The sequence below is a fragment of the Penicillium chermesinum genome (genome assembly GCF_028974085.1).
Source record: "Penicillium chermesinum strain IBT 19713 chromosome Unknown utg000005l:1.0-4115287.0:1.0-4118363.0, whole genome shotgun sequence".
Taxonomy (NCBI): Eukaryota; Fungi; Ascomycota; class Eurotiomycetes; order Eurotiales; family Aspergillaceae; genus Penicillium; species Penicillium chermesinum.
Window position 1 is genome coordinate 2,304,465 of NW_026695315.1, and position 16,265 is coordinate 2,320,729.

At 51.0% G+C, this 16,265-nt stretch overlaps 8 protein-coding genes across 8 annotated transcripts; 4 read left to right on the forward strand and 4 right to left on the reverse strand.

Moving 5' to 3' along the window:
- Positions 1-81: 81 nt before the first annotated feature.
- Positions 82-1,116, reverse strand: N7468_007024 (uncharacterized protein; the record flags this gene model as incomplete). Its single annotated transcript, XM_058476320.1, has 1 exon — positions 82-1,116. One exon carries the CDS (start codon positions 1,114-1,116, stop codon positions 82-84), a length of 1,035 nt encoding a protein of 344 aa, XP_058329210.1.
- Positions 1,117-1,966: 850 nt separating this feature from the next.
- N7468_007025 (uncharacterized protein) lies at positions 1,967-3,234 on the forward strand (the record flags this gene model as incomplete). The annotated part of the gene is made up of 4 exons (XM_058476321.1): positions 1,967-1,996; positions 2,057-2,191; positions 2,243-2,354; positions 2,414-3,234. The coding sequence occupies 4 exons, from the start codon at positions 1,967-1,969 to the stop codon at positions 3,232-3,234; spliced, it is 1,098 nt and encodes a 365-aa protein (XP_058329211.1).
- A 74-nt stretch (positions 3,235-3,308) lies between these two features.
- N7468_007026 (ATP-dependent metallopeptidase FtsH/Yme1/Tma family protein) lies at positions 3,309-4,583 on the forward strand (the record flags this gene model as incomplete). Its single annotated transcript, XM_058476322.1, has 2 exons — positions 3,309-4,127; positions 4,188-4,583. The coding sequence occupies 2 exons, from the start codon at positions 3,309-3,311 to the stop codon at positions 4,581-4,583; spliced, it is 1,215 nt and encodes a 404-aa protein (XP_058329212.1).
- Positions 4,584-5,770: 1,187 nt separating this feature from the next.
- On the forward strand, positions 5,771-8,114 carry N7468_007027 (putative chromatin remodeling complex subunit (Rsc9); the record flags this gene model as incomplete). The annotated part of the gene is made up of 4 exons (XM_058476323.1): positions 5,771-5,807; positions 5,869-6,195; positions 6,254-7,203; positions 7,287-8,114. 4 exons carry the CDS (start codon positions 5,771-5,773, stop codon positions 8,112-8,114), a joined length of 2,142 nt encoding a protein of 713 aa, XP_058329213.1.
- A 537-nt stretch (positions 8,115-8,651) lies between these two features.
- On the reverse strand, positions 8,652-8,982 carry N7468_007028 (uncharacterized protein; the record flags this gene model as incomplete). The annotated part of the gene is made up of 2 exons (XM_058476324.1): positions 8,652-8,817; positions 8,915-8,982. 2 exons carry the CDS (start codon positions 8,980-8,982, stop codon positions 8,652-8,654), a joined length of 234 nt encoding a protein of 77 aa, XP_058329214.1.
- A 559-nt stretch (positions 8,983-9,541) lies between these two features.
- N7468_007029 (carotenoid oxygenase family protein) lies at positions 9,542-11,272 on the reverse strand (the record flags this gene model as incomplete). The annotated part of the gene is made up of 2 exons (XM_058476325.1): positions 9,542-11,134; positions 11,192-11,272. The coding sequence occupies 2 exons, from the start codon at positions 11,270-11,272 to the stop codon at positions 9,542-9,544; spliced, it is 1,674 nt and encodes a 557-aa protein (XP_058329215.1).
- Positions 11,273-12,801: 1,529 nt separating this feature from the next.
- Positions 12,802-14,087, reverse strand: N7468_007030 (uncharacterized protein; the record flags this gene model as incomplete). Its single annotated transcript, XM_058476326.1, has 2 exons — positions 12,802-13,730; positions 13,805-14,087. The coding sequence occupies 2 exons, from the start codon at positions 14,085-14,087 to the stop codon at positions 12,802-12,804; spliced, it is 1,212 nt and encodes a 403-aa protein (XP_058329216.1).
- A 251-nt stretch (positions 14,088-14,338) lies between these two features.
- Positions 14,339-16,046, forward strand: N7468_007031 (SDR family oxidoreductase; the record flags this gene model as incomplete). The annotated part of the gene is made up of 2 exons (XM_058476327.1): positions 14,339-14,431; positions 14,469-16,046. 2 exons carry the CDS (start codon positions 14,339-14,341, stop codon positions 16,044-16,046), a joined length of 1,671 nt encoding a protein of 556 aa, XP_058329217.1.
- Positions 16,047-16,265: the final 219 nt, after the last annotated feature.

A 16,265-nucleotide genomic window follows, 5' to 3' on the forward strand; every position in this document is an offset into this window, starting at 1 on the left:
TTGTTTTCACATATGATAGCCCGACTTCATTTCACTGCCACGGTGGATCCTCTCTGAGTCGTCCGACCGTTCTTATTTCAGTTACTCTTGCGTGTCCGGAGGCAACCGCTGCGGTTGTGTCTCAGACATTCCTGAAAGGCCACCGCCTGCTCCATCCGTCCCCACAAATCGGAGGATCCATTCCCGTACTTTGCGAACTTTCTGCGGCAGATCGTCGTTGCTCGGTGGGATGGTCTTGTAAAACCCGCCCGCATCCGTCACATTCGCTGGCCGATGCAGGAGGTCCACTTGGGTCATCCCACCCCGTAGACTCTGCCCATAGACTTGCTCTCGGAACGAACTTAGACCAACCGCACGCAAAAGGACAATATCTCGTGGTCGAAGCATGGTTAGAGATCCACCGAGACGATCGATCTGGCTTGTCTTGGCATCGGCCTTGAGGGGCGATAACCAGAAATTGACGCTGAACCCTGCTCTAGTCTCGTCTCCAACAACCAGCTCAACGATCTCAAGTTCCTGTTTCCATCTGGTCACCACTCGCCTCGATGGGTGGATGGCGATGACACCGACTACCAAATTGACAGTCATAGTCTGTGGGATGACAGATTCAAGATAGCTCGCCGTGGGTACGTCTTGCAGGTTACTGAGACGCCCAAAGATCCGGAAAGGGGGCGTATCAGGAGTGAGTCGTTGAGACGAATCGTTGCCTTCGTGACTACCCAGTACGGAGCCACTATATTGAGTCTGTTCTCCGTCTTCGAAAGATGCGGATATTGCGGATGTCTCGTGGACTGCAAATGAATGATCGTAGAATTGAGAAAGGACTGTTTCGTCGTGGTTTGTTGACTGTGTATCATTGTCCGCGAGCTGATGCGTTGTCAAGAAATTTGGATCTCGGGGCCCATAGTAGAAGAACATATTAGGGTCATCCACTTCTTCGTGCGGTAAAGGCTGCAAGACCCTCCACTTTTTGGTGCTCTGTCCCAAGCTCAATGGAACGAAATGACTGCTGTCTGTCTCTTGAAATGGAGCGACTGGTGTGTCGAGGAGCTCATCATGGTCCCAGTCGAGGCTGCTCGGTAATGGGGCGCCCATTAAGAAAATTGTCTTCGACATTATAGAATAAGTTTCTGGTTCTCTTTCAGTTGATGAATCAGCTTGCTGCCTGGACCGAGTTGTTGCTTAATGAAAGTTGAAGCTGTGTTGAGAAGAATCGCGCATGCTTTGCTTCACCGGAAGGAAGCTCTTAATCATTGATGATTTGTAGATTGCATGTCTAGTAGCGATTCGTCTGAGACACGAGCCTGAGGGTTCCGACAAATGGATCAATATGTAGAAAGCCGTCTCAGAGAACTGCCGCTAAAAAGATTCGGAGGGAATTTCATCTTCAAGAACCTGCCGTGGAGGTTCCTTGAGGGTCTAGAGTTCGAACTCGGACCAGCCCGAACCATGGGATGCTCAGCCAAGTGCAGAGGACACCAAGACGAGCCTGATATTCTACAATATGAGTATATTCTCTGATATACGAAACGTCGGTAAATAATCCCGAGCTTATAGCGTATTATTCCAAAAGAAGAATGACAAAAGAGATAGTTTTCTTTTTTACCTAGTGCAAAAGGGTAAGCTGGCAGCTGCACCCCAGGATCCAGAGCTGACCGCTTACTCCCACGTACGAGAAATTGCCAACCCTACTAAGCGGTGTGGCGCAGCATGAGAGGCGAGCCTCGTCTATCCAATTCTTCCACGTGATCCGCTCATGTGACCTACGGGTAACTGCCCGGGCCTATACCAACTTTCGCCGCATCACAGTAACCCCATTACGCTTTGTCCCGATTACCACCTACGATGGCAGGGGAAAACTTTTCGATCTGACAAAAGAATCATCGAACCCATTTTGAAATAGGCGATATCAGCAGAGCCGACTTCTTTCAACACGCGGCCCTGTGCCGCCGTATATCGGACAACTATGGCCTTTCAAGTCACCATCCCGCGGCCGGTATGAATCGCATCTGACCATTCCTAATCATATAACATTTCTAACCCCACTCTCTTGCAGAACCTCACTGCCGTGACAACCGATATGTGGCCATCGGTGTCTTCCATGCTGGCTGCTCCCTGGAAGCAGACAGGACGAGTCCCTACTTCTAGTACTCGTGAACTCCGCCCTCGGCAGGAACGCGATTCACCGACGGTAAGTATTGATTGAAGCTCACAAGTGCTTTTGATACTAACTCAGATATAGCCCCCTGAGAAGGTCCGGTTGCCAGACTTCCTGGAGTCGGTGTCGCTGGATGGTCTGAAGACGCGCATGAACCAACCAGCCCAGCGCGGATGTTCTCCGCTCCTCCGTGGTGGTAAGTTCATTGACTACGGAGAGTAAATACTTGCATCTTGCTGACGATGATAAAAATAGGAAATCTGGCCTGGAACACATCGTCATCGCTCCTTCGCGGTCTCTCCCCATCACCAACTCGATCCTTCTCAACCGTCACTGCATTCCGCGTCCGCCCCGCCCCTAGGATCAATGGACTTTCCAAATTCGAGCAGCAACGCTTCATATTCGGGGGCCCTTCGCAAGGAATTTTGGCTCAGAAGGAAAAAACAGCCAACAACAATCCGAACAGCGCGAATGCGCAGTATGCATTTTACCAGGCTCTTATGCGGGCAAATTTGCCTGCGATAGTCGTCGAGCGATACCGCACTGGACGATTTGCGAGCAACGCAAACACCGACCTACTGTTCAACAAGGCTTTGCAAAAGGTTGGCGTGACCGACGCAGGGTTCGCCGCTGGTCAAGCTCAAGGGTCAAATTTGACACCCGAACAGCTTCAGGCTGTTGGGCAGGCTGTCGCAGCCCGAGCTAGTGGGAACCAAATTGGCATGGCAAATATGCAAACTTCTGGTACTGGTGCTAAGGACTCTCCGCTCTACGTTGTGGTGGACGAATCCATGGGTGCCACCATATTCCGCTGGTTCAAATTTTTGAGTATCTTCGTGTTTTTTGCCTACATCTCAATGGTCTGCCTTACTGTGTTGCTCGAGAGCACTGGCATGATGAAGAACATCCGAGGCTCGCATCCTAATGAAGCGCAGCCCGAGAAACAGACTGTTCGATTCAGCGACGTTCACGGCTGTGACGAAGCCAAGGATGAACTCCAGGAACTTGTTGAATTCCTTCTTAACCCCGAACGGTTCTCGTCGCTGGGCGGAAAGCTTCCCAAGGCGTACTCTTAGTTGGTCCTCCCGGTACTGGTAAGACCTTGCTGGCCCGTGCTGTGGCAGGCGAAGCTGGTGTTCCCTTCTTCTATATGTCTGGATCCGAGTTTGACGAGGTCTATGTGGGCGTCGGTGCCAAGCGAGTCCGCGACCTCTTCACTCAAGCCCGTAGCAAATCTCCGGCGATTATCTTCATTGATGAGCTGGATGCGATAGGTGCAAAGAGGAACGAACGGGATGCCGCTTATGTCAAACAGACGTTGAACCAATTGCTTACGGAGCTTGACGGCTTTTCTCAGACCAGCGGTGTTATCATTATCGGTGCTACCAACTACCCGCAGCTTCTTGACAAGGCACTCACCCGACCTGGTCGGTTCGATCGCAAGGTGAACGTTGGTCTGCCTGACGTCCGTGGTCGTATGGATATCCTGCGTCACCACATGAAGGAGGTCCAAATCGGCACGGATGTGGATGTCGCGGTGATTGCCCGAGGCACCCCTGGATTCTCTGGAGCTGACTTGGAGAACCTGGTCAATCAGGCAGCGATCCATGCCAGCCGTGATCGCAAGTCCAATGTTGGAGCCCTGGATTTCGATTGGGCGAAAGATAAGATTATGATGGGAGCCGAAGCTCGAAGCCGTATCATTCAGGACAAGGACAAGCTTAACACTGCTTATCACGAAGCTGGCCATGCTCTTGTTGCTTACTTTTCCAAGTCTGCTGTCCCTCTTTACAAGATTACAATTGTTCCCCGCGGTATGGCGTTGGGTGTCACCCACTTTCTGCCCGAGATGGATACAGTGTCTCGGAACTACTCAGAGTACCTAGCTGACATTGCTGTCTCAATGGGGGGCCAAGCAGCCGAAGAACTTATCTTTGGCCCTGAGAATGTGACGACCGGGATTTCTGCAGTAAGTTTCTGTTCTGGTTTTGCGTATCTTCAATAACTAATTTGCTTTTTTCTTTTACAGGACATTCAGGCAGCCACTGAAACTGCTTTCAACCTGGTCACTCGCTTCGGTTACTCCAAGAAACTGGGTAACGTCGACCTGTCATCCAACTACGACAGCCTCTCATCCGAGACGAAGCAAGAGATCGAGAGTGAAGTTCGACGACTTGTTGAAGAGGCTCGCGCACGTGCTGCCAAGATCCTCAACGAAAAGCGCAATGAATTGGAGATTTTAACCAAGGCCCTGATTGAATATGAGACGCTCACCAAGGAAGAAATGGAAAAGGTGCTGAAGGGAGAAAAGCTTGATAAGCTCGGCCCAAATCCCACTGCGCCTATCAAGATTCCCGATGCCCTCAAGGCTGCTGGGATAGTCCCATCCACAAAGTCGGATGATGCACCCACGGCAACAAAGTAAGAAGTTGACGTTTTCTAGGGCTGCGACCGGGCCGCTTATTCTTGTTTTATGAAACTCCCGTCTCTTTTGATTTCGATATGGTTTTATTATCATCCACTGTGCATCCCCGGATCGTTCGGGCGTCTCTACTGAAAATACCATTTCCTTTGCTTCTCTCTTCATCCCGTTGAATCTTCCTATCCTTATCTGAGCTCAATATGCATTGTCTCTGCTGTATTGTATATACTCCTTTCAAAACCGAACATCCGTCGAAATCACGATCCCAAGCGCTTGTATTTCGTACGCAAGGTACTGGTTGTATTGTAGGCCTTTCAGATTGATAACGTCAATTGGTAGTTCCTGCTCACAGTATTAGGTGAGTGACACTGGCGCTGTGCCATCTTCAGTGTCGTCGAGTTCCAAGACGTGGTGTAAACGAGTTGGAAACTTTATTTTGAACACTCGATTCGGAACCGTTTAGCTACGAGTGGCGTGAAACATTTATAAGCTTGGATGGGGGCCCGCCTTTGACATCCGAATCTTGTGTCCATCTGCCGTCAACAAATACCTGATGTCACATGACTGCCTTACAGAAATAGCGCCGGAGGATAGCTCGGGCGGAACAATATTTGATCCGACTGCGCGTTTTGAGTGCAGCGCGAACTTTGGTTGATTCGGATCTCGGTGATCCCAAAGCCATCAAAGGAATTGGTGTCAAGCCAGTCTTTGGTTCTAGCTGCTATTGAATCGGAGGCTCGAGCAGATTAGCATCAAGCAGATTCCGTCAGTGTCCCTCGCTCATTCTGCTTGCGCACCCCAATTTCGACCTCCAGCGCGCCTAACAGCCCTGCTTTGTCGCAAGTGACGAAACGCCGCACTGCTCAAGCAACCCACTTTCCTTGAGACGAAGGCCACGAGGCGCCTCACCCAACGTCTGTCGTAAAGGCTGGACTTTATCCTATCGCTGTCTTGCACATCTTCATCATTCCAAATTCTGACTGAATTGGCTTAACAAGCGGCCCTTGAGTCGATCACGTTTTGGCATTCGCCTTGCCCTGGGAGGCCCTGGGACAATCAAACCTGTACGGCACACCCGAGCCTCAGCTTTGACAAACCATTCCAAAGCTCGAGGATCTTGTGCGATCTTCTCAAGCCGTTCATACTGGTTCCACTCTCGAAAAGTCGTGCGGCGTATCCAAAGTATCGAGATGTCCGGCACCACTCCACAACGGACTTCATTGCGGCGTAAGTAGGCCCCTGCCATTAACCCCTGGAATAAAGCAAGAGAATACTAACGACAACATAGAGGGTCTGCGCCAGGCCCCCAAGGTGAATCAACCTTTCATCCCCGACACCACTCCTGCTCGCCGATCGCACCATCAAAGCTTCACCTCACCACAGCCTCAACACATCCCGCCCATGAACCACAACCCTGCTGCCAACCCGAATAGTGCACACTTTGCGGTTGAGAGTTGGGAAGGAAGGAATCAGCCCCAATTGCCTATGTCGACCAGGGAGGTGCCGACTCCTGGAAACCGACCGGCTCTGTTTGCTCATGACCGATCAAAGCTAGCAAAGCAGCCCGATTTCTACGACCCGTACTTCCCACTCAAGTATCTCGAAATACCCCGGAGTAAGTATAGAAGCCCTGTGCAGGTTGACGCTCAAATAATTAAACCTGACGTTCGCAGACGATCACATCTACAAACGCGCCCACTATGGACTCCAATCCGGCATCCCCGATGAAGTTGATTTCGCGTTATATCACCTTGTTCAGATATCAAACCAAAGATGGGACAAGTTCAAATTCGAAGGATTCCCTTTGCTTGCCGAGACTCTGATGCAAAAAGCCCTGGAAATTACCCACCTATGCACTGGGGTTCGTTGGGAGTTTGAGTACGATCCTCGACGGCTAACTGACCGCGTGAATGTACTCAACTCACTCCACGGCACACGTGACTTACTCGACAAACTCCGGAAAATCCCAGTGAACTTGCCCACCGATAGTCTCGAAACAGAGGAATTCAACCATGCCCTGCGTAATATCAAGGAGGCCACACTGGTCGTGAGGAATATGGTTCTTTTAAGGGAAAATGCCTTCTACGTCTCTCAATATGCCAGCGGCCTTCTTCGTGACTTCCTGGTCATTCTCATCAATGTGCCCAACCAGCCCCGTCTGAATGAGCTCAAGAATGATGCATTGGATATCGCAGAGGAGGTGACGAAGTACATGAGAACGGATGCCGAAGATCCATTCTGGATTTCGCTGGTCAATTGCATCGATTCGCCAGATCGATCCCACGTCATGAAAGCCTTATGGGCACTGACGCACTTTTCTACCGAGCTGAATGTTGGAGATGGCAACCGAGCTATGGAGAGTCTGTCCAAACCTACACTCCAGCAGATGTATTATCATACGCTCCTAGATCTGGACAAAGATATTCTCAGTGGCGCACTGGATTTCTGGTATCAATACACACTGAATCCTGACAACATTGAGACTCTCATGGATGTTATCAACTTCCCTATTGTCTTCGTACCACGCATGATCGCATTACTCACATATGAAGGGCGGCCGACAAAGAGGGAAACTGTCCTCCAGGAGGAAAAGGTCGCTCCTCCTCCAGCAGACATTCCGCGCGTCCCGCCGGAGCTCTTACAGAATTGATGGCGCTCTCCGAACCAGACCGCAGTTCACAATGGCTGCGTTGCTGCTTCGTCGAGGACCAAGAGTGCGAAATCACCCAGATTGCTCTGTGGCAGGCCTACCAGAGCCGTTTTGCGGATTCCCGTGTTCCCGGGGGTGGCGTGCTTCCTGCCGCTGAATTCATCAAGAATGTTAGCAATACTTTTACCAATGCACAAGCGCAGGTGATCAATGGCCCAGGAACTGCTACCAAGTTCATCATCAAAGGGATTCGCCCCTTGGAGACTGCATACACCTTCGACGGGTTCCCTTACTTGTACTGCAAATGGGCCGACAATTCGAAGCCCGCAGGGATGTGTCTCCGTGCATTCGGATCCCCTCAAGACCTCAAGGCCCACGTTTTCGCTGACCACATGCATCTCGAGCCCGAAGGAGAAGATGCGCCGGGCAAATTCAAACTCGAGACAGCAGAAACCCCCATCCATACCTGCCAATGGGACAATTGTCCTCGCTTCCGGGCATCAGAACCCAGCGCGAACACTGCGATGGTCGCGGGCCATGTTTCATCTCACCTGCCTGAAGATCGCCCCGCAAATGCAGCACCGCCGAGTACCAAGCGTGCAGTTCTGCAGGAGCGAATTGTCCGCAAATGGTACTACATGGATACGCCTATGAACGAGAAGTCAGAGCCTATCGGCGTGGCGTACAAAGCGGCGCTGGTCCTGCGCAACATTGCTCGTGGTCTCCCCAACCGTGTCGCCACCAAACACGGCGGTTTATCCTGGAAGAAGACCTGCTTTGTGAGCCAGCGGCCCAAGATCGTCGAAGTCTGGGATCGAAACCGGGCTCTACGCAAAGAACTAACCGAGTTGATTATGGTCATGGAGAAAGACGATGATATCTGATTATTCCTCCGTGGAATCCGTTTCAATTCTTTTGCAATGTTCTCCGATGATGTTCTTTTCCTTTCGACATTTTTTATTATGCTTTTGTAACATCACTAATACCCTGTCAGACCGGCCTTGCATTGCCCTTTCTGACAATTACCAAGGTCGCTGTAGCAGACGCAGCCTTGCTTTGTACCCAAGGCCAGCCTATGCAAAAAGTACCGGAGTTGTTCCCTCAGGACCCGGGTTGGCGATTTCTAATTCTGTTTCTGGCGTCACTGGTGTGGAAGATAGAAGAGTGAACGTCCATGCTGCGGTATCCTTTCATGTTTTGAGTTCACGTCCTGGGCTTTTCTCGGTACCGTTATTTTTCCCCCACCCATTTTCAGCTTTTATGCCTCTTCCACGATGTATGTATCATAGGGATGGAGTCGAGGAATATGTGGCTAGGTCCTCCTAATCTAGCCGTTTTGTTGGATTGCTCTATTTAGTTTCAAGAAATAGTAGAATTGGCGCCCTTATAGCAACGCTCATCCAGCCATCATGGTCCTATCGTCACTTCGACTCCTCCGCTAACTGCCACAGAATCCGCATCGTATCCTCTGCGCGGCCACGAGGAACGTAGATAGGATCGTGGAAGAAACCCGCCACTACATTGGTGCTGATCGCATGGTCCTTCAGCCGGTTGGTGATTGCGGCGATCAAGCCGACAGCCTCCAGGCTGGAGTGGATAGTGAGCGAGATCTTGCAGCATGGGAAGATGATTTACTTGAAGCCATGCGATATAGCCAGCTCCTCTGTTGTTACTATCATGGTACCCTCTGCCTCTTGGGCGATCAGTTGCGGTCACAAAGACGTAGACTGTAGGGTCTAATGCGGGCTGCATTGTGGCCAGAAGATTGGAGATTCTTTTCGCTGGTTGCCATTTTGGGAGTCCGTAAGTTGTCTTGGATGTAGAATGATTGGTCGAGGCCAAAGGAGTCGAAATGGATTGACCGGAATTGCAAGTTCGGGGGATTTGGCGGGCGTGTCATCCGCAGGGGGGGGTTGCTATACTCCGCATGTCGTGAGTCTATTCATTTCTCGAACAATCCCCAGATCTAGATAGTGTCACCGAGGTCTTATGGAAATCATGTAATTGTATGTGTTGACGTCCAGGTTGAGGTTTGTGCATAGTAAATTGTGTTGCCGCGCAATGTGAGTATCTCGCTGGGCGTTTGTTAAGACCTAGCGATTACTCGGTTATCATATTGGCTATTGAAGTGAAGACAGGTCGGGAAAACCTACCCTAATTTTAACAAGGCATGATAGCCTGCTAGTATGCACCATACAGATCGATAAAGAGCTATATTCCTGGGACTTCCAGTAAGTCTTATATAGTGAATCAGACACTATCAGCATTTATATAGAATATCTCCATCCCCAAAATAGAAGACTATGCTGCTCTAATAATCGCCAGTCGGCATGCCCACATAAGGTACATGCTGTCCATGAAATCCGAAGCCAACAGCTCTCTTGACATTCGCCCGACCAAGCTCAGTCAAATCCCGAGCATCTAGACAGAGCAAATAACTGTGTCCCTGAAAACAATCCAGGACAACACTCAAAAGTACACCATCGTCTTCATTCACCCCGTCTGGATTGGGGACAAAGATTGGCTCACTAGGATTATGCCCATGACGAGCCCAGAGCTGGGCCTCGTGAGTATCGCTATCGAACTTGACAAGGCCATCTGAGGGTGCGGATTGTCCGCGGAGTGTGATGGCATATACGTATCGTGATCTTTGCGTGACATATCGTGGATTCATTGTGGGAAGCTCTGGCGAGAACTCTCTGCATCCTGACCATTCTATAGTGGCCTTCAGAATTTCCGAGGTGGGCGCGGAAGGTAAATCTGGGAGACGGAATCGCGTGATAGTTGATTTCTCGTCTTCTGTCAGGTTTTCTGCATATTTCTTTGCACTTGGACTTGAGGATTTCATATTCTCGTATAAGACGGAGTCAAGAGTGTCTGCCTTGTTTGCCTGCACGAGATCCGCAAATATGTCGATCCTTGTGGGATCTTCAGGGGATTGCTCTTGCCAGGCATTGATGGTGTGGTATGAGAAAAAGGCGGGACCCTCATATGTCGCGATCAGACCTTGCCCGTGCCTTCGGTCAATGACATACCAGGTTGCCGGCTCAGATGGATTGACTGGCATTATAGAATCCTTGAAGGACTTTGTTTGCACAGCCTGTACGTCGACGTGGGAATTCCACACACAGAGAAGGACGTAGTCTTCGGTGATCAAGAGCGAGTGGATATAGGCCGGGATGCCAGGGAACGTTGCCAGTATTGATGTCTCCCCGGTAGAAACGGAGGCCCGAAATACCCGGTAGGTGCAGGTGGGCCCCAAAGAGAGATTATAGTTGAAGATATCACCAGTTAAGGGATCTGAGCGAGCATGCGACGCGGAAAGTCTCCCAGTCAGATCGGGGTGGAGGTCGGCCTGGGAGGCAAGGCCGATTGGTTCAAGGGTCTCTGGATCAAGCTTTTTGAAAGCATTGTAGTCGGTTTTGGCGTAAAGAGTCCGGATACCCTGCGATGCACCCCAGCGCTCGTTCGACATGCTCCGGGGCGGAGTATCGAGACCTGGCATGTTCACGGAAAGTGTGACCCCAATATTGACTGCTGACGGGCCTTCAGGGGGCACAAACTCCGCCTGGATCTTGCTATAAAGCGTCTTACACGGGTCGCGCTTTTGTCCAAACCCAAAGACGGCTTTCGAGCCGGCTTTGCGAACATACTCGATCAGGGCATCGGCGGAGAATCGAGAATTATAGAGAACACGCGAGCCACTGGGATCGCAGATGATCTGAAAACGATGGGTTTGGGTGAACCCATCGAACCAGTGGGATAATCGATAGAGCTGGCCATCGTCGGTCTGTACTTGGCTCTTCCCTGGCCCCGTCCGGTACAAAGTACCTGCAGCATATGCAGGGATGTGGCCAACGACAACGAGCTCCACGGGGTCTTTTTGTTCATATTCGGGGTCAAACTAGGAGTGGTTAGAATAGGAGGCCTTTATTGGAAATATCCATGGATGGCTACATACCCCCTTTTCATTTGGCCAGCCATTCCAATGGTCCTCGGGAGGTGAACCGCTTTCTACTGGGGAATCTCTTAGGGAAGGCATATTTTCGAATTTTGCACTGTTTAGTTGCTACAGATACGCATTCGAAATGGCATCAATATGGCCAGAAGAGGGGGAAAGATGGGTTTAAATAGAGAAAAAATCCAGAAACGGTTGTATTATAGACGTATGACATGAAAACCATCCGATAGGATTGGCGAAGCAAGCGGGGGTACGCCGACGAACGAGGCAAAAACAACCTGAACTCCTCATCAGGAAACAAATGCGAATTGAATCCCAGGCCTTTCAAGCCTTTCAAGCCTTTCAAGCCTTTCGAACCTGTCATACACTCCTGACACGGACACGGAGAACCCGCAGATCCGGGTCCGCCATTCCTTCATGGGGATTCTGCGATACACCGGCTGTCTTGAATCGCTTACTGGAGCAGGGGCCTCTTTTTTCTCTTCTTTCTTCTTTCTTCCCTTGGAGCCCCCTCCCGCTTGTTTTTTGTTTGATTTTTATTCCTCCTCCCTGTCCTGATTTTTCTGCGCGCGGAGTCACTCCCCCCTTTGCCGGAGGCTTATTTCTCGCCTGTGTTTCCTCGAAGCGGTTTAGTTCGCACGCATGGATCAACCGCAGAAGCAGTGGAATTGCGACGAGTGTCCTGCGGCTTTTGGGCGTCTGGATCATCTCAGGCGTCATGTAGCCACGCGTAAGATCCAGTGAAGCCCGGGCCCATAACGTTTGCTAATGAGCTCCCAGATAATGAAGAACGCCAATACGGGTGCCAATTCTGCGGCGCTTTGTTCAGTCGAGGGTGGGTGCTCGATCTATGTGGCGTTGCAGGGGAAATTTGGCGTTCTTTGCATACTGACATGGTCTCCTAGGGATGTTCTGCGAAGACACTGGAAGTCGTGCAAGGCACGCAAAGAAGGCAATTACGAAGTCCCCGAGAGCCAGCGAGGAGGAAAACACAAACGAGCCTGCGATAGCTGTGCGAGTATCAGAAAGGCTTGCAGTGGGGCCCATCCCTGTTCGGAGTGCAATCAGCGAGGGCGCACCTGTTCTTACCAGCGACTCGAAGATGGTCGCTCTTTGCCGCCAGGCTCCATCTCTATCACTTCAGCCACAAAGTCAGCCACGGGGAATTCGCTCGACAGTTCAGATCTAAGTAATAAGAGAGAATCAGAATCACCTTTTCCTGGCTGGGAGCTAGGACCCCAGAACTTCTACAGTGGAAACATCATAGCCGATGTTAAGAGAGTTCAACAGCAAATGTCACGATCAAGCCCACAGCCAACGTCTGGCTACTTAGGCAACGGCGATATTGACCTCGCCCAGCTCGCAGATCAGCCTACATGGAGCTTGGGACCCCAGCCATTTTACCCTGCGGCAGCGACAGTGAAAAACGTCTTGGCCTCTCGTGAACAACACCACAGCTGATATTGGGTTATGACTATGCAGAGCCTCACAGCTAGAAAAGATCCCCAACTTTGCGCTGCTTGTGCAATCCAAAAAAATTCATCTCTAGATGAGATGGGGTTTCTTTCCAAAACTAAGCTAATGTCGTCTCATGATGCAAAGCCTATCGCTCATGACTGCCCAGTGGTCTGACGATCCAATTCCTCCAGATGGCGATATAGAACGACAAAGGATTCCAGCCAGGTCTCTTCTCGCTTATCAAGAGCGTGATACCCAAATTTTATTGGTTGCGGCTTGCGAGCCAAATTATTCCCGGGTTTGTGTGGTGTAAAGCTGGGCCTGTCCATCTCTCCATTCCTGGCCGTTTCTTCCGACCAGGGTGTACCCTGGGTCCGGGGCAATTTGGTTCCATTGTTTGGCATGGACCGTTTGTCTGATATCTGAAGAACCCCGAGCGTTGCGGCAGCATCCAAATTGATCTGGTCTGAAGAGACGAAATCTTTTCTGGGTCCTTCCAGGTGCGACCCTTTACCAAATGGCTTTAGATCTGACGCACGGGAGTTGTAGAAATAAGGCATGCCGTCAATAACGCATTGAGCCAGCGCCTTGATGGGGAGAAACTTGTCCCCACTCGGTTCTGTCTTCAGGTTATCGAGCAGCTGATCACTAGCGGTTATACCGTGTCTTTCCATTCTTTCACAAAGGATCGCCAGGGCTTCATCAAATGGAATCAGAATGGAGAATGGATAGCGGAAATACTCCGCTGTTGTGAATTTGTAGCGATCACTGGGACGAACCATCTTCGAGGCAGTGCGTCTCATTCGGTTCAAAATATGCTCAAGATTGGGCCGTCGAACTTGCGCCGGATCCAACGTGCGTTTGAGAATATCGGGATTCCTCTCTAGAAGATCTGCTGCCCATCTGATCTGGGCAGCGCACTGGTTCGTCCTGTTTCTTTTGGCCAGCTCAAAAGCCCGCCAATGCTCTCTCACCGCCGCTGCAGAAGCATTGATCGAGATCGGAGGAATGGGAGCGGTCGCGTATTGCTGCAAATCAGCAGCTGAACTTCGCTCATGGATCGTTTTCCAGACGAGCGAGCCTATATCACCAACAAGATCGTGGCGAAGCTTTATCCAGTTCGGATGGAAAAAGTGATTGAATTGTCGTACCAACTGATCCAGTAATGGGCTGATCCGTAAAGAGGAAAGAGATGAACTTGAGCTTCCTTTGCGAGATCCACCCAGTCCTGTAGTTTACGGCGAGTACTGGCCAGTTCATCGCTGTTTTCTCCCAGCAGCGCTCTGATGTGATCGTGTGCGAGCAAGGCTGCATCGACTGCGGGGTTGTATTGCAGCATCAGAAGTACCACTTCCCTGATGCGTAAATCGTTCAGTATCCCCACTGCAACTTCTGTGGACACGGAGCTGAGGCCTTTGGCAATGCTTGGAATAGACATGTTGGGCTGATGTACCCCCTAGCGCGATCAACAGACCTTAGATCTTTCATGCGACGGGATCTAAGGGCCCAATTTCGTGGAAAGAAATTGGATTCTCGAAACCACTTGAGCCTCATTTCAGCCCCATGACTCAGAAATCCGCCTTCAGTCACGCCTGGAAATCTATCGAAGGTTCCGTTAGGCCGTCACCGAAGATCAGTGACTTGTTAAGAACCTCGAGCCGCATCAGATAGTAAACATCATCCTTCACCATGGAACCCGTACCAGAAAACCCCGAAGAAATAGCATCGCAGCTCAGGCGAGACCAACAACTTTGCCGCGAGAATAAAATCCCCAGTCACCTGGTTTTTCGTCTCCCCAAGCCACCTTCGGCCCTCCTAGACGCAGTATCACACCACCTTTCCCCCGAGCCTGGCATTACCTCGCTCAATACGGGAACTGAGATGCAAGAGCATCATCGAAGGCATCAAAGCATATCTCACTCACCTAGATCCTGATGAGACTGAGAATGGGTTCGGCGACTCGGACAACCTCAGGAGTGGGCAGACACACATCCCCAAAACCGAAGAATACACATCAGCCCTGAGGGTCTTGAAGTATCTCCAAACAAATCCCACCGTTTCAGGGATCACCCCTGCCTCTTCTCTCACAGAAGTTCTCGCTGCAGTCGAAACCCAGCTGGCAGCACCCAGTGATCTGCGCAATAAAAACCACAGAAGAGCGCAGCCCAGCGCCCCAGCCAAGCCCAAAAGATGCTATATCTGCCGTCAGTGGTACTCGCCGCTGCAGGCTCATGAGCTGTACCCGTCACTATGCCATCCCTGTGGCGCATTCAATCTGGGCTCCTCGGCGATGTCGCGGCCCGCCAAGTTAAAGCTTGTGGGGAAATACGCACTTGTCACCGGTGGGAGAATCAACCTGGGCTACTGTACAGCCTTGAGATTGCTCCGATGCGGTGCGAGCGTGATAGTCTCTTCGCGATACCCTCGAGATGCAGCAATGCGGTATTCGAGAGAGCCCGATTTCAGCGAGTGGGAGCCGAGACTCAAGGTCGTTGGCGCAGACTTCCGATCAGCCAAAGACGCCTTCCAGCTTGTCCATACTGTCATATCGCTTTTGCGGTCTTGGAATGGGGAGCCCGAGTCAGATGATAGCAAATTGGACATCCTGATCAACAACGCCGCTCAGACCTTGACTGACCCCGTTGAAGCGGAAAAGAAGGCAATCTCACGAGAGCAGGCGCTGCTCGGTCACCCTTCCGCTAAGAACATCCCTGCGGACAAGCATAGCTATGTCTATAGACTACGGGGTGGAATCTCAGCATCATGGATTCCATGCATCGAACCAGGCCCGCCCCATCTGGAACTGGAATCTGGGGCTGCCACCGAGAAAGGAAACGCCATGGCCCAGAAAGGCCTGCACACAACAGCGGGGGTGCCGTCTGGGAAGTCCTCCTGGGTCCAAACCCTCAATGAGATTCCCTACGAAGACCTGATCAGCGCGCACTCGGTCAACGCATTCGTCCCTCTCATCTTGTGCCGCGAACTGTTGCCTTTCATGGGATCAGAGCTTGAGGGAGCTCCCTCAAAGCCAGTGGGCTACATCGTGAATGTCTCGTCCCGCGAGGGGATTCTCGAGAGCTATGCCAAATCGCGCAATAAGGCTGGTGGTCACCATGTGCACACTAATATGTCCAAAGCTGCGATCAACATGATTACCGAGACCGAGGCGTCTATGGCGTGGACAACGCGGCGGGTTGCGATGAACTCGGTTGACCCTGGGTATATGAGTGCGGCACCGGAATATGTAAGGGACGAGGGGTGTCCGATTGGATTTGAAGATGGTGCAGCCCGGGTGCTGTGGCCGGTTGTGGCTGGAGAAGTCGAGGGCCGTGTCATCTCAGGTCGGTTTTTGAAGCATTTCGAGGAGGGCGCGGCGGTTATTCGGCGTGGTGATTGAATATTCTGCTACTCCTAAGGATGCCGTAGGTCTTGTTCACAAATCCCAGCTACTAGAATCATTACCACTCACCTACAATATAAGGCTGGTTCTCGCATGTTACCATCATGATCTAGGGCTAGTTGCAAGCTTTCAAATCATTCTTTTGTGTTTCATGTAAACAACGCTCTCGTACATCATACAGGCTAGGTATCGGCCGGAACGCCATAATAGAAAGTT